Genomic DNA, 16,918 nt, shown 5'->3' on the forward strand with positions numbered 1-16,918 from the left:
TATGTTCTACATGTGAACATCTACTACTGAATTTTGTATCTGATATACAATTGTCTAAATAATTCATTAATACATCTTCAGTACATACAAAGAACTAATACAAATACTTATCTTATTATTAGAAGCTTTATTCTGTGGACATTCCAGTTTCCAATGTCCTGGTTTCCGCAGGAGAAACATAGACCGTGCCGGGTACTTTGGCCGGAATCATTTGTCTGCCCGTAACGCTGGGTTCCGGGTGCCAATCGCGACTCTAAAGCCTGTGAGGGTCACTTGTATGTATAAGGCCAGCTTCTAGACCTCGCTTGTGATTTGCTCTTTTCAGATTTTACTTTTCTTGTAGCCCTAGCTTCCGCCTTGAAAATCCTTTTCACGTCATAACTTTGGAATTATGTTTGAACTGTTCATCATTGCTCTTACGTTTAAATTTTGGTATTTCAGTGTAATTAACAGACACAACTGAAGGTGAACTTATCTTTTCCATCATTGTTCCAATGTTCTTCAACAAATCTTCATTATTTGCTTTCAGTGCTGACTGCACTTTTTCTTGTATCATCACTTCCATTTCTCCTTCGTCCATGTTGAGAAGTACGTGTTACGTAGCCGAAGTCAAGCCTAGAACTGGATTTTCCTCCAATAAAACCAAACTTTCCGTATGAAGTCCCGTGACTTCACACTTTACTGAACCGCTCATTGTACTACAATAACCGTACGTTGAGACATTCATTCTGCATTGTACTGCGTAACGTGCAGAACTAGCAATTATAACTCATACGCATCTGAACGACAATAAATGACAATGATTTTATTTAAAAGTCGATCATTGATTTTCGATCAAGGATTATCATAAATATCTTTAAAGATATTCACCAGATAATAAATTTTGCCGGTTTTGTGTGCACCGCTATGATGTTAAACGTTATAGCGTAATAATTGTTTTAGTTTTCTCTATTTAATATTGAAATAAATCGGGCCATGTTAGACAGGCACGTAGGAAGCATTTTCAGATATGGCGGGGGGGGGGGGGGGGGGGGGGGGGGGGGGGGAGCGGAGGGGAATAAATCGGGCCGTGTTAGACAGGCACGTAGGAAGCATTTTCAGATGCGGGGGTGGGGGGGTCACACACATTTTGAAAATCATCTAACCTATAACAAACCCAGTTCCATGAAACGTTAAACAACGTTGTTTTTTTTTACTTTATAAATTGCGAACTTTCATTATAAATACAGCTTGTCCATTGTGCTGTATTTTGGCTTCTGTAAATGCAGTTTGTCTTAGCGACTTAAAGTTTCTGGAAGTGCGGTTTGTCTTAGCGACTTAAAGCTTCTGGAAGTGTAGTTTGTCTTAGCGACTTAAAGCTTCTGGAAGTGCAGTTTGTCTTAGCGACTTAAAGCTTCTGGAAGTGCAGTTTGTCTTAGCGACTTAAAGCTTCTGGAAGTGCATTTTGTCTTAGCGACTTAAAGCTTCTGGAAGTGCAGTTTGTCTTAGCGACTTAAAGCTTCTGGAAGTGCAGTTTGTCTTAGCGACTTAAAGCTTCTGGAACTTTAATTATACTTGAAGTATTTTATTAACTCTGATTAAAACACGAGACATGAAACGATGCTTATTGTAGTCACATTAGATATTCAACACCTATACAAAACAGACATACTATATAAAATAATGGACCTTTTTAACAGGTAGCTTTACAATATGATGTGATCTATATAATTATAATACATGTGTTTTCAAAGACAAAGGGCAGACAATGTGGTCTAGATCTCAGCCTTGGGAGTGGCTGGCCGCCACAATATTGTGAAAAGTGAACATTTATGTCACAGGAGTTTTAAAAACCCTTTGATGCATAGCAAAATGATCGTTATGTCAAAATTAACCAAATAGACTTCTGAACTCACGTCTCATCTTTACTTAAAAGCTTGGGATCTTGGTTTAGTGTTGCCCTCTTTATTTCCGTGAATATATGTAAATATGTATTTCTCTCATATTTTTGTGTGTAGGCCTATGTAAGCAAACTGAGAATATGTTGCATAAACTTGAATCCTTTAAACTTTGTTACTTTATTACTGCAGATAGCTTGGCACAGAAATTAACAATACTAAAAGAACAACTCAAGACAGTTGTATGAATACATTACTTTTACTATTAACCATTTTACTAGAGCAAGCAATTAATACCTAATTTCGTTTTAATTAATGGTTGGCAGAAATTGGTCACAGCTTCACATAAATGTCAATATACAAATACATATGATATAAAGTATATGTTTAAAATGCAGATGTGGAGGCCCTGGGAACAGAGGCCTAATACAGTATACTTGAAACGAATAAACTTATTATTACACAACGTTAAGATATACTGGTGGAGGCTGACCTAACCGCCGAACCTGGGATCATAATTCAACGGAGATCAGGTTTACAAAAACAGACATACAGAATCAGTGACTACGTTAAACGTTTATATATGTAACATACACATTTCACAGTTCTGGGAAACAAACACTGTCATGTAAATAAATCAACATGTGAAAACTGCCAGTATTCCATGTGAAGCTGTAACGACTGAAGGCAAGGAAGGTGTAGGCTGAACTTGAACACATAAGATGTACCTGAAAATATAAAGAAAAAGGAGAACACAAGCAAAGTAAGGGGAGTGGAGGGTGGGATATTAAACATCAGCAAGTATAAACAATCGAGGATTCCTTCGATTAGAAGCAAAATCAACCCTGGCATCTATTTGCAAACGGCCTTCTTCTTCCAAGTGCGGAACTGAAAGGACCCAAAAGGAGATTAAATCGCAACATGTATATCAATATACCAACAAGACATAACCTAAAACGGGTCCTTACAACAGGATTAGAGCTCATGCAGTAATCGGTTTTAAATGGAAATCATTAAAAACACATTACTGAAGATAGCTTGGCATAATACTAAAAAGAACAACTCAAGACAGTTGTATGAATACATTACTTTTACTATTAACCATTTTACTAGAGCAAGCAATTAATATCTAATTTCGTTTTAATTAATGGTTGGCAGAAATTGGTCACAGCTTCACATAAATGTCAATATACAAATACATATGATATAAAGTATATGTTTAAAATGCAGATGTGGAGGCCCTGGGAACAGAGGCCTAATACAGTATACTTGAAACAAACAAACTTCTTATTACACAACGTTAAGATATACTGGTGGAGGCTGACCTAACCGCCACATGTCGAGAATTTGGAACAACGTGGAAAATTCTTGATCGCAATGTCGTAGTTTTATACACAGATTTTCAACTGCTCTAATGGCTACTGTTAGAAGTTGTGCGATCTTAGTTTTTCAAAACAGAAATAGTAACGATTTTTGTGTAAATTGGGCTGTTCTTTCCAATCCATATTTAGTAATCCATAACTGATATGAACAAGTATGCCCACGGGCAGAATGTCGAGTCCGCCAGCTGTCCAAGTGTGCTCTTGACCTTAGACCTAGGGACCTGGCGCTTACGCATGACACTCAGTCTCATAACGGTGAGCATTCATGCCAAGTTACATCAAAATCCCATCATGCATGATTTGACCTTTGACCTCCAACTGTGACCTTGCCTTTGAGATAGGAACATGGGGTTTGCGCACGACACTCCTTCTCACTGAGGTAAACATTCATGCCAAATAAAAAGAACATGTCCGGAAAGTTATGGTCCGGACAAAATCGGACGCACGCACGCACGCACATACACCGATCCGGCAAAAGTGACGACTAAGTCGAGCTCACCGCCAGCGGGCTCGACAAAAATAGAGATTGACCTTGTTTGTATTAGTATTTGATCATGTCATTAACAAATATTTATTACAACACGTAAAGCCTGTACACTGTATTGAGTAACAGGGTTTGTTTGTTTGTCACAGAATGGTTGAATACTTACTGCAAAAGTACGTACAACGGGGTGCTACAACGTAACAACAGGGCCTCCGCTGACAAGTCACCAGCCGTTATCAATACACCCGGTCATTGATATTGAAACAAAAGAATGTAAATCAAAATCAGTAAACTGATTTAATGATGCTGGCTTGTTTGTAAACGGACATTATTTTTTGTGTGTTAAACTGAATCACATTTTACTCTTTCATTTAATGAAGGACAGAGAAAAAGGTAAAAATGTTGAAAGAATGAACTTGCACTATGTGAAAAGAACTCAGTTTATCACTCATGCGTTATTAAATGAAAGTGATTACCATGGAAATAAAGACACAAATAATTGTAGCTGTTTCCACAGGTCTAGTTGGAATTCTTCTTGGAATCTTTATGGTTGTATTTGCCGTATGCTACAGGTATAATTTTCAAATGTTTTCGACAATATTTTTTGGAAGAAAATTGATTGTTCCTTTGAACAGAAGTAATACGGACATTTCTATTTTATCAAAATACAATATTAAATTTTGTTGTATCAAAATAAAACTGGGTTAAAAGAAACAGATTACTTACATTCGGGCAAAAAAACAACAACAAAAAACAAAAACAAACAAAAACAACAACTCATATACGCCCATTTTAGCCCTAACATTCGTTTAATTACCTCATAAATGATTGTTTACTTTCTTTCAGTAAACAGTTAATACATGATTTTCTTTTTTTTAGTTTTTGCATTATACACAAAATAAAGGTCGACACGGTTTCGAAATGTTTCCTTGATAGTAATAACGTCCAGTTGTGATGAAAGAATAAATGTCTTTTTAAATTATTTAGGATCTTGAAATATTCATATTACTTGACTATGTTTCAGGCGCAGAAGTCTTAGCGCCAACTATGGACATGTCGTCAATTATCGCAAACAAGGAGACGCAGACGACAGAATTAGCATGCATTTCGGACAAAGGCATAGACGAAATTATAAAAACCACTCGTCGTCTAGCATTGACAGAATCTCCCAACAATATGAAAGGGAAAACATTAATGAAATAGAATTGAAGCCTAAATTACATCAGGCAAAATGGAATAAAAGGTCGAAGAGAGCGAGTAGTTCCGATAAACGCGAAACTTTCAATAACGAAAATGACAATGGAACTAAAGTAGATTTCAGAGCAGAGAGGCTTGACTTACACATTTCACGTCCGCATACGTGGTCCGAGGAGTACCACAAAGAACTGACAACACCATATTCTAATACAAGGCGCCATTCAAATGTTGAAATTCAAATGCGCCACATCCCAAGGCCAATCGTGCGGCCGTACAAAAGTGAACTGTTTGAAGATAATGAAAGTACATACGACTATATCCACCTAGCGGACCATCAAACAGTTGACATGGCCAGTCACAGAAGTTCATGCAAAGTTGACTTTTATTGACAATGAACCATTATTGTAAGGTTTCCTCCTTTAACTGGGACCTGAAATTTTCTCTACACATAGCATGTTTAATCTCAATAGGCAACTCTGTTGTTAACTTTATCTGAACACTGAAAATGTTTGATCTAAATTTTGAAGCTTGATCGGCACATATTGTGACTTTTTTTCAAATATAAAACAAATGCTCGGATACCTGCAATGTGTCGGAGATGTCGAACCTCTAATGGGTGATTAAGATGTAGTGATCAAAAAAGGTGCAACGTGTGAGACAGTACATGTGCATTAATTCGTGCAGGGTATTCATATCAAAACTTATAACACATACTCCGCCCTCCATGCTGGTCTGTGTAGGGTAACTGGGTATATATCTTACAATCTGGAATAAGTTGTTACCTTGACTTCTTACCTATAAACGATCTACATGATACCTGAATTGTCTGATTATTGATCACAACAGTTTTCAGCCCCAAGACCACTGTACATTGACCAAAAAGCTTTCTGTAGGCAATAACCTTATAAAGTTTGACAGCTGAAGTGTTTCTGATACCTCATATCAAAATTGTTCATGTATCATTTGATTGTAATTTCAAATGTAAACCAGGGTATCATACAAAATAGTTTATCTAAAGTGATGTTATCACTATAAACGGCTGTATTGTTTTATCAAGTGATAAACTGTCCAAGTGATAAAGCGTAAACTTTAAAGTCATTTTCAAAAGATAAACATAATACAGGTGTTTCATTTTATCTTGAACAAACCAAATATAGGTCAGATATTAGCACAGAATGGGAAAGAAAATGTTAACATGTAAGAATGGTATGTAATAAGTGTTCCATACAAACATAAATACCAGTAACAGAAAAGTTTTATTATTGCTTATATGGTAAAATGATGAAATAAATTTGCAACTATGCAGGACTACACAGTTCATAGCATTCATACAGTCTTAATTCTGTTAAAAGTTTAAAATAATTTTGTTTAACAGACTATTTTTTAAAAATGTTTGGTTTACCCAAAAGAAAAGAAACTGCCTTTGCCTTTTATTTTCATTCTTTTTACTTTTTCAAAACTTTATTCTCTTGCTTTTGACTTCTGATTCCAAATTTTCCTGACTTTTCCCTGACGTTTGCTTAATGTCCAAATTTCCCTGACTAATTACAAAATTCCCTGACCTTGAAAAAAATACTTTTTTCCCTGACTTTTCTCCGGCCGTGGGAACCCTGAAATTTAGCTGAACTAGATGTGGGCCACAGGTGCCCCCACTTCCTGTCACTGAACATGGTGTTCATGACTCTTAGTGACACATTTTAAGATTTATGCAACACAAACTTTCAAGTACTTTGTACATTTTTTTGCTAAGTCTAGGACCATAACTCTGGTCTGGCTGTGTGAAATACCAGATAACACCAGGTGCAATGTTTCACATGCTATGAAACAATCATCTAATGTTTTATTACTCTATGTCATGAACATTTGGAGATGCATTGGACTTTTATGCTCTTGTGCATATTTTTGATTAAGTTTGTCTTGCAGAGTGAAATAAGCAAGAGCTATTAAAGGAAACAGCCCGATTGACTATTTCGATAATGAATAGTGAAACTGAGCACATCTGAGGAAGCTGGAGCTGTCACTTTAATGACTCCAATGTGGATGAAAATATTAGACAATAGCTCGAGTCTGTCAAAAGTATTGTAAGTAATAAGAGCGATAAAGATAAAGGATATCAAAAAACTAATAAGTATAATTCTAAGTAGAAAAGGTGCATAATTCATAAAATATTAGTGCAAGAGTGTTGCATCTTGTGGCATATGATGTGGGTGATGACGTGGAACAACTATTTTAAATTTGAGTCAAATCCATTCAGTGATAACCGAGATAGAGGGAAAGTGCACCAAAACTTTAACCTGAAATTCTAAGTCAATTTTAATACTGGTTCTAGAGTTATGGTTCTTGTGCCATATGATGCGAGTGATGATGCTGAACAACTATTTTAAGTTTGAATCAAATCCTCCATGATATAACTGATATATAGTGAAAATGCATCAAAATTAACCTTAAATTCTAAGTAAAATGGGGGGGGGGGGGGGGCATAATTCACAGGGCGTCCGCTGGGATTTTAAAAGTTGGAGCCACTAGTTTAGCCTTGTATTTTTTTTTAATAACTGATCGCATCTTTAACTCGCATGCACGTGTCACAACAGTATACAATTTACACATCTGTCAAAACATGCATCAGCTGATTACTTGCTATCGGTTTTTTCTACGCTGGGGAATACCCAAGACACGCAAAACGGGAACCACGCTTCCGGATCAAATACACAATAACACACCGAGGAAAAAAATGAAAATATATATGGAATAGAATAGAGAAAAGTGGAAACTGAAAAGTGGAGCCATATTTCGCCACTCGAGATATTTTGAGCCACTTTAGTAAAAGTTTGAGCCACTGGCTCCAAATGCGATAGGCAGCAGATGCCCTGATTCATTAAGAATTGCTGCTAGAGTTATGGCCCTTCTGTCATATGATGTGAGTGATGATGTGGAACAACTATTCTAAGTTTGAATCAAATCCTCTGGAATAACCGAGATATAGTGAAAATGCATCAAAGTTAACCCTAAATTCTAAGTAAAGGGGGGAGGGGCATAATTCATGAAAAAAACTGGTGCAAGAGTTATGGCCCTTGTGTCATATGATGGGAGTGATGATGTGGAACAATTATTTTTTTTTTTAATCAAATCCTCTCCTATAACAGAGATATAGTGAAAATGCATCAAAATTAATCTAAAATTCTAAGTAAAAGGGCAGGAGGCATAATTCATGAACAATTAGTGCAAGAGTTACGGCCCTTGTGTCATATGATGCGGGTGATGTTGTGGAACAACTCTTTTAAGTTTGAATCAAATCCTCTCTGTAATTATTATTAACCTGAATTTCTACATAAATAAAAGGTGGGGGCATAATTCATGAAGAATTGCTGCTAGAGTAATGGACCGTGTGCCTTATGACGCGGGTGATGATGTGGAACAACTGTTTTAAGTTTGAATCAAAAATCCATTTAGTAATAACTGAGATAGAGTGAAAGTGCATCAAAACTTTAACCTGAAATTCTAAGTAATAGAGGGATAATTCTTGAAATATTGGTGCAAGAGTTATGGCCCTTGTGCCATATGATGTGGGTGATGATGAGGATAACTATTTTAAGTTCCAAACAAATCCAGTTCCTAATTACAGGAATGAAGAGAAAGTGCATGAAAACTTAACTAAGGTGCAGACGCGGAAGGACGATGCCACAGGGTCGAATAGGACAGCTCTCCGTACTTTGTATAGTCAAGCTAACAATAATAATAAAAATACTCAGGGCCGAAAATTCACATGCTGATTCCAATGCTTCAATCTAATGGTTTCATGACTAGGTGAAATATTTTTTAGATACATGCAACACAGCATTTTATGTGTATTTTTCACCAAGTTGAAGACCATAACTCTGCTCTGACCGAGTGAAATCCAAAACAGAACATCAGGTGTACAACTTCTCATGCTATAAAACAATCCCCTAATGGTTTATGACTCTTAAGTCAAATACTGCAACATAAACTTGTATGCCCTTTAAGCATATCTTTGACTTAATGAAGGGCCATAACTCTGGTCTGGCCAAAAAATCACAACCAAAACCCCAGGTGCACAACTTCACATGCTGAGTAATATTTCTGTTAGGTTTCTTAAACCTTGGTAAAATACCTTTTGAGATACATGCGACACAAACTTTTTGGCCCTTTTATGCATATTTTAGTAAGTAAAGGGGCGTAACTCTGGTCTGGCTGTGTGAGATCTCAACTAAAACCTAAGGCGCACAATTTTCATGCTGAATAACAACAATCCTGTGCAGTTTGATGACTCTGGTTCAAATATTTTTTAGATATGCTGGACACAAATTCAGATGGACAAACAAGACCAACTTTTACGTGGTCCCCTGTCCACAAAAAAAACTACAGCTTGTATAACAATTTTCAATGTATTAGACATCTTTCCTGGTCTAGAACCAAACATTAAATATAGTGAACTAGAGCCATCAATGAAAATGATCAATATTCCAGTAGCTATTTCACATGAAACAAGAACAATAATGTAAATTATGTGTAAATAATTCCACAAACAAAACTGAAGATGAAAATTACAAATATCCATTGACCTTAATGCTTAACACACAATGTCATTTGTCTGAAAGTGCATAGCTCTGCTGCAATGCCTGTTTTAAAACTGTTTAGTTTTTTGTTTGGATATTTTGAAGTGACATACACAATTTGAAACTGGTTATACAAAACTTTCTGTTTTCAAGGTTTAGAAAGACCTATGGTACTCCTCAGGTCCATAAAATATGCCAGGCACATCAACTGCATGGTGATGATATATATGTAGTAACACTGGAATCCATTCACAACTGTGGGAGAAGTGTGTGGTAAAATTGTTGAAGTTTCTGAATCAGACAAGTCAGCATTTTAGGGTGCGACAGGTGTTGTGGACTTCATTAACTCTCATGAACACACTCTGCTATTGTTTCATGCTATTGAATATTCATAGATTTGATTTTGATAGACCACATGCAAAGGACTTTTTAAAAGAATACTCCAATTTCGTTTCCCCAGATGACTGTCACTAAAAGTTGTGTTATGCATGTCATATTATGGCAAACATCTGTAAAAATTCCTCAAAGTGGTAAGAAACTACACAGCAAACAAAATTTTCTGTCTGTGACACAGATAAATGTAGGACTTGAAGTACAAAAAAACAATATGTGTTACACACAATTGTACTTGTCAAAGGAAATAATGCTGAATGGATATGTATATTCACTTCATAAAACAAAACAACAAATTAAATATAATTTTTATATCATTTATTCAATTCTTAAAGGGTTTATGTTTTTAACTGAGATGTATACCAACTTAAATCAGAGGCAAATATTTTTTCTAGATCTTTATCAGTAACTTTCTCCTCAAATACTTTCACTTTGTCCAGCTTTTCACAAACTGAAGTAACAGCTTCATCTTCTCGTTTAACTTTTTTCTTCCTTCTCAAAACTGCTGAGTCATTTTCATCTGAGTCACTATCAAGCTGTGATTGGCTGCTATATTTATCTACACTTGACTGTGACTTTTGTGTATCTACTTCCATATCAGAATCCAGACCCGAGTCTAGAGACACAGTCTGGTGTGTTCCAAATGTCATTTCATCTTCAGACAAATCTTCATCATCACTGTCTTTTTCTTCTTGTTGTTGTCTATAATAAAATGTGAAATCAGTTTACTTCAGGTATATACAAAGGGCACTTAATCTTTCAGATTATCTAGATTTTCTACCATAATAAGTATTATAATGCAAAGAAATGGCATGTTGTATTTTAAATATAGTTTAAGTATCTCAGAAAACTTGTTGTATACTTCCATTAGTGAAACAGATTAACCAAATATAAATAAACGAGCACACTTACCTTCTTTCGTGTGATGGTATCATCAAAGATTGTATAAATGGTCTACACAATGTATTAACTGATGGCTGCACATGGGAAGCTGAGCTGAAGATCTGAAAATTGCATATGAAGATTATTATTCATAGTTTTTTAGGAAATTGTGATATATTCTTCAGCTGTGTCATATATAGATTGTTTTGTTGGGCTTAACATCGCACTAATACAATTATAGGTCAAATGGAAGCTTTTCAACTTTTATGGTGGAGGAAGACCCTAGGTGCCCCCCGGTGCATTATTTCATCACATGTGGCAGGGCACTAGACAACTTTTGGGGACAGGTACCCATACCCTCAGGAAGGGGAATTTTTCGACATCTTAAGACGAAAAGGGGAAGTTTAAACCATGTATATGTAACTACATTTCACACTTATTAATACTGTTTTCAGTCATTCCTAACTGATGTGACTATATTGCAACAGTAATCTTCCCTAGAGACACTATATAATATTAAAAGAAAGAGTTCATATCTATTTGTGTCAAACAACCTGTCATCAGGGGAATTTTCTTCTGAGAAAGGGGAAAAAAACATATTATTTTAGGAGGGGAATGGTACCCATATTCGGCCCCAAAAATGGCCAAACGAGTGCCCTGTGTGGGCACCTGGGTAGAACCACCAGTCTTCCGTAAGCCAGCTGAATGGCTTCCTCATATGAAGAATTCAATGCCTCAAGTGAGGCTTGAACCCACACTGGTGACAGGCGTGACTTTAAGTCAGTTGCCTTAACCCCTTGGCCTAAGAGGCCCTTTTGTCAAATGGAGACTTCATGAATTTGTGAAATAAAAGTTATAGAGGATATTTGTTTGTAAGATAGTACTAGATTTCACAGAGAAAACTTTACGCAATATTTTAAAAATTTAACAAGTAAAATTTCACGAGTAAAATATATTTCAATTTTTCATGTGGAATAAATAAATTAGTCTTCTATTTTATTTTTCAACGGTTTTAACCAAATAATACCCATTTTACCCATGAACAACATGAAGTGCATTGCATCATGACATCACAGTGTTGTGACATCAAAGTATCTATCTTGAAATATTGTCAAATAGTTTTACAAAGTTTTCAGATTTATTTTACATGAAACAGTGAAATATCCATTTTATTTCACTAAAAAGCATAAAACTAGTACCCATATTTCTTAAAAAAGTTTCAAGCAATTAAGTTTTGGTAAAACTGAATGCCTCTGGTCTGAACTTGTAACAAACTGGAACTAGTTAGGTTCTCATTGGTAAGTTATGTTTAAGACAAAAAGAGCTGCAAAACTTGGGACAATATGTGGTATCAAAACTGACACATAAGCAAAAGACAGATTTACCTCTTTCATAAATTTCCCATCTGGTTGCCTAGTAACTCTGTTTGATGAAGCTAGTGATTTACTCTTGTTGCTATGGTGACTCATCAGTAGACTGAGGGCAGACTGTGGTAAGTTCTGCTCAAACGTTACCTAGCCAAAAGAATTTATTGTTGTAAAATACTGTGGAAGAAAATCAGGCTTATTTTGCCATTTTCCAGGAAAAAAAATAGAAAATGAGCTCAACCTTCTGATACAAACACGTTTATGGCTGAAATATTTTTGGTCTTAATGACACTGATTGTTCACACTTTCATTCTTCTGAATACAATGTCCCTTTAAAACTTTGTATAAACTTAGTGACAGGCAATCTGCAAAATCGGCAAATAATTTGAACAGTGTTTCAGTCACTTCTATCAAATTCAACATTCTATCATTCTGTATAATTCTACGCCATATTTTGGGAAAACTATCAAAGAAGAAAATTGCATCACAAAAGCCTTTCCAAAACACTGAAAATAGGAATATTCACCAACATGAATATAAATAAAGAGAAATAACATGTATTCTGTCAAGAATGATTGAATAATTATAAATATATTAATCACTGAAATTACAATTTTCCTTCTTTTGTTGTTATAGGAATACATACAATAGCTGTTAACACTTCTTAATATATTCAGTGTGTGCAAACAATTCCCATGTATATGATGATTTCATTTAGCATTTGGCACAAACTTTTGCATGACTTTTAAGTGAAAATTTCCTATTTGTGAAAATCACAAAAAAAATTCATGTCACAAACTTAACCACTCATATAGTATTTGTCTATTTAATTCTCAATGTCAGATATACAAATAATTGTGAACTAGTAGTATTCAGTACTTTTTGCACAAAAGGCAACTAATACTAAAACACTAAAAGAAATCACACAATATATCGCAATACACAAATCCTTAACTGATAGACAGAAACAAAACTTTATGCTACTTACAACATCTTCTTTCTCTTTTGCTAATTTAGTATCTGCCTCAAGTGATACAGCCAACAGTTCTTGGTCTTTATTCATGAAATATAACTCTGAATGTGCCTGCCATGACAGAGTTGTCTTTTCATATAACCTCTTCTTTAAGTGAGGTACAAACGCTGCACTAAGTACCGTACTATTACTAACTCCAGAATGAGAGAACTCAGGTGTGGGGTCACTAGGTCTGAACACAAATACTGTAAAAAAAGTCAAATACATTCAGTATATTGTCAAATTTCAAAACAAAATGTCCTTGGATAAATGCAGTAGAGATAGATTATCAAATTATTCAGGAACTTAACCAAAGATTCAAACTATACTTATTCTAGTTGAGGGAAATCAATATCAAGAAATCAGCAAAATAGTTTTGGTAATAAACTTACTTTTTTTCAACAGAAACAAGGCAACGAATCAGCTTTGATTAAAGATTTACAAGTCAATTGAAGAAGATACTGGCGTAACTTCGAGATAAAACACACTATATAAAATACTAATTTCATGAAAGTAACAGCAAAATCATGACATCAAATGCGAATCTGTGTGCTGTTTAAATTTATTCCACTTAAGTCAGCTGGAATAAGATGGGTCTACAGAGGCTTGAAATGTATCATGCAATAGAAACCTTATTTACTTACAGTCATTAGAGTTTGTAAATGCTGCAATAACATCTGTTAAAGGATCCTTGCACAGAGAAATGATCTGTGTTGAAGCACTCCATAACACTGGTTGAAACAGAAAATAAATCGTATTATCCAAGATTTTTATGTATAAAAGAACTAATGTTTGATAGTGATCAAATGATTATAAATCAACAAACACCTGGTCTCCTTGTTGGGTTATTAATTACTTTTTGCATACAGAAACATAATTTTTGAACAAAAAAAGTGTTAAAAAAGATTAAATAAGAAAGTTCCACACTGAAACTGAGATACTATAGTATACAAAATTATTTTACATAAGGGTAATGCTGAGATCGTTTTACTTTACAAAATACGAGCGTATGCTCAGAAAACATTTACTGTGACAAGATGTGAGGGTAATGCTCAGAAAACATTTACCGTGACAAGATGCGAGGGTAATGCTCAGAAAACATTTACCGTGACAAGATGCGAGGGTAATGCTCAGAAAACATTTACCGTGACAAGATGTTTACCGTGACAAGATGCGAGGGTAATGCCGTGACAAGATGTTAGGGTAATGCTCAGAAAACATTTACCGTGACGTGAGGGTAATGCCAATATGAGAAAATGCCAGGTCAGCATTTACCTTAACAAAATATGTGAAAAATACCAAGACAGTACCGGTGTTCACATGAACCAGTAAAGATATGCGGATCATGCTAGGATAGTGTTTACACGAGCAAGGTATGATGGTTATATTAAGACAGTGTTAAGTGGACAAGTTTTGATGGTATTTACCTGTACAAGATATAAGACTCCATACTCTCAATGTTTTGTCTGTTGAACTAACCAGACAATGACTGCTTCCATGATTTCCAAACATTACATGCCTGTAATAATCAGATAAATATGAATATGGTATCATAAAAAGATATATCTAATATGGCTAAAGGTGCTATGTTTTTTTCAATAACAGCAATTATGGTCAGTCGCATAATCAATTTTATCTTTCTGTTCTATTTACATCATGTGACCTGGATTCAATCACAAATTATATTACAAGATGCAAACAAATATACATTGTTACTTTTAGTAAAAGACAAATTCAGGTCCTAATTTTGGGCTATCTTTTCTAAACTCAGACATTGTGTGACATGCCAACTCACAAAAAGTGATGAAATTACTTTTCTGTTCTATCTATTCACAATATAAGATTGTTTTTGACCACGATTTTCAACACATACATGTTTTTCTTTAGACTGGCTCCCGTCCCTATGTTTGTTCTTATTTACATATATCAGTTTTCTTCATTAAGAGGGAAGTAACTCCAGAAGGTTGTTTCTACATTGAGATTTTTTATTGCCCCTGGCTCCGAACATGGGGACTGATGAAAGTTGGCTACCAGTGTCTCACAAATTTGTGAGACAAATTCCCATTAATTTCTTTCAGTGACAATCAGCTGCTATTACTGTGACGTGTTACCTAAGGGTTTCATGAGCTAACCATCATTTAATGAGCCGCACCTAATTTACCGATTTATGGCCTGCCCTCAGCTTGTGTTGGCTTATCAGACAACAGGAATGTGCTTTTACATATTTATCAGAGGATTTATGATCTTTAGATAAAGAATTAAATAATTTTAAACTTCACCTTTAATGATGAAATGGATGAAGCTATAATTAAAAGTTTTAAAATATGAACAAATAAGACCAAACCAACAGCATGTTGTAAAAGAATATTTAAAAGGAAATTATGTTTTATTCTGCTGACCAACTGGCAACTTAACTTTTGAAATTGCCCCATTTGCATTTGATTTTTGTGCCCCCCTATGAGTGGTGGGGGCATACAGATTTGCTCTTGTCCGTCCGTCCGTCCGTCCTTCCGAGTATGTTGTGTCGCACCTAGCTCCAAAAGTATTTGACGTAGAGTCACAAAACTTTACAGGAATGTTGGTCAGCATGTGCAGTTGAGCACCTGGGGTTTCACATCCAGATTCATTCAGTCGTGTAGGAGGTATGACCCCTGACTATGTAAAAATTGGTCATTTTAGTGTTGTGTCGCGCCTAGCTCCAAAAGTATTTTTGACGTAGAGTCAAAAAACTTTACCGAAATGTTGGTAAGCATGTGTAGTTGTGCACCTGGTGTTTCACGTCCGGATTCATTCAGTCTTGTAGAAGTTATGGCCCCTGACTTAGTAAAAAATTGGTCATTTTAATGTTGTGTCGCGCGTAGCTCCAAAAGAATTTGACCTAGAGTCAACAAAGTTTACAGGAATGCTGGTCAGCATGTGTAGTTGTGCACCTGGGGTTTCACATCCGGATTCATTTAGTCGTATAGGAGTTATGGCCCCTGACTTAGTAAACAAGAGGACCATGATGGTCCTGAATCGCTCACCTCTTCCCACATGACCCAGTTTTGAGTATGACATCGTTTTTTCTATAATTTGACATAGTGACCTAGTTTTTGAGCTCATGTGACCCAGTTTTGAATTTGACCTACATATTATCAAGATAAAAACTCTGACCAATTTTCATGAAGATCCATTGAAAAATATGGTCTCTAGAGAGGTCACAAGGTTTTTCTATTATTTGACCTATTGACCTAGTTTTCAAAGGTACGTGACCCTGTTTTGAAAAATATGGCCTCTAGAGAGGTCACAAGGTTTTTCTATTTTTATACCTACTGGCCTAGTTTTTAACCGCACGTGACCCAGTTTCGGTACTGACCTAGATATCATCAAGGTGAACATTCAGATCAATTTTCATGAAGATCCATTGAAAAATATGGCCTCTAGAGAGGTCAAAAGATTTTTCTAATTTTACACCTACTGACCTAGTTTTTGACCGCAGTTGACCCAGTTTCAAACTTGACCTAGATATCATCAAGATGAACATTCAGACCAACTTTCATACAGATCCCATGAAAAGTATGGCCTCTAGAGAGGTCACAAGGTTTTTTTATTATTTGACGTACTGACCTAGTTTTTTAAGGCACTTGACCCAGTTTCAAACTTGACCTAGATATCATCAAGGTGAACATTCTGACCAATTTTCATGAAGATCCATTCAAGGATATGGCCTCTAGAGAGGTCACAAGGTTTTTCTATTTTAAGACCTACTGA

General features: G+C 35.5%; 3 protein-coding genes across 3 annotated transcripts in view; 1 reads left to right on the forward strand and 2 right to left on the reverse strand.

Moving 5' to 3' along the window:
* The window catches only part of LOC123532002 (uncharacterized), a 116,230-nt gene that overhangs the window by 70,550 nt on the left and 28,762 nt on the right, over window positions 1-16,918 (reverse strand). The window lies entirely within an intron of this gene.
* Window positions 4,067-6,248, forward strand: LOC123532359 (uncharacterized). The gene is made up of 2 exons (XM_045313778.2): window positions 4,067-4,315; window positions 4,768-6,248. Exons 1-2 carry the CDS (start codon window positions 4,206-4,208, stop codon window positions 5,327-5,329), a joined length of 672 nt encoding a protein of 223 aa, XP_045169713.1. The 5' UTR covers window positions 4,067-4,205; the 3' UTR covers window positions 5,330-6,248.
* The window catches only part of LOC128547034 (WD repeat-containing protein 75-like), a 29,726-nt gene continuing 23,016 nt past the window's right edge, over window positions 10,209-16,918 (reverse strand). Inside the window, exons 8-13 of the mRNA XM_053518610.1 lie at window positions 14,596-14,687; window positions 13,813-13,899; window positions 13,145-13,374; window positions 12,175-12,303; window positions 10,820-10,911; window positions 10,209-10,609 (exon numbers count right to left, since the gene is read on the reverse strand). Coding sequence (XP_053374585.1) covers window positions 10,246-10,609; window positions 10,820-10,911; window positions 12,175-12,303; window positions 13,145-13,374; window positions 13,813-13,899; window positions 14,596-14,687 — 994 coding nt within the window. The 3' untranslated portion in view covers window positions 10,209-10,245. The remainder of the gene's footprint in view (window positions 10,610-10,819; window positions 10,912-12,174; window positions 12,304-13,144; window positions 13,375-13,812; window positions 13,900-14,595; window positions 14,688-16,918) is intronic.

Source organism: Mercenaria mercenaria, chromosome 11 (genome assembly GCF_021730395.1).
Source record: "Mercenaria mercenaria strain notata chromosome 11, MADL_Memer_1, whole genome shotgun sequence".
In the NCBI taxonomy this organism is placed as follows: domain Eukaryota; kingdom Metazoa; phylum Mollusca; class Bivalvia; order Venerida; family Veneridae; genus Mercenaria; species Mercenaria mercenaria.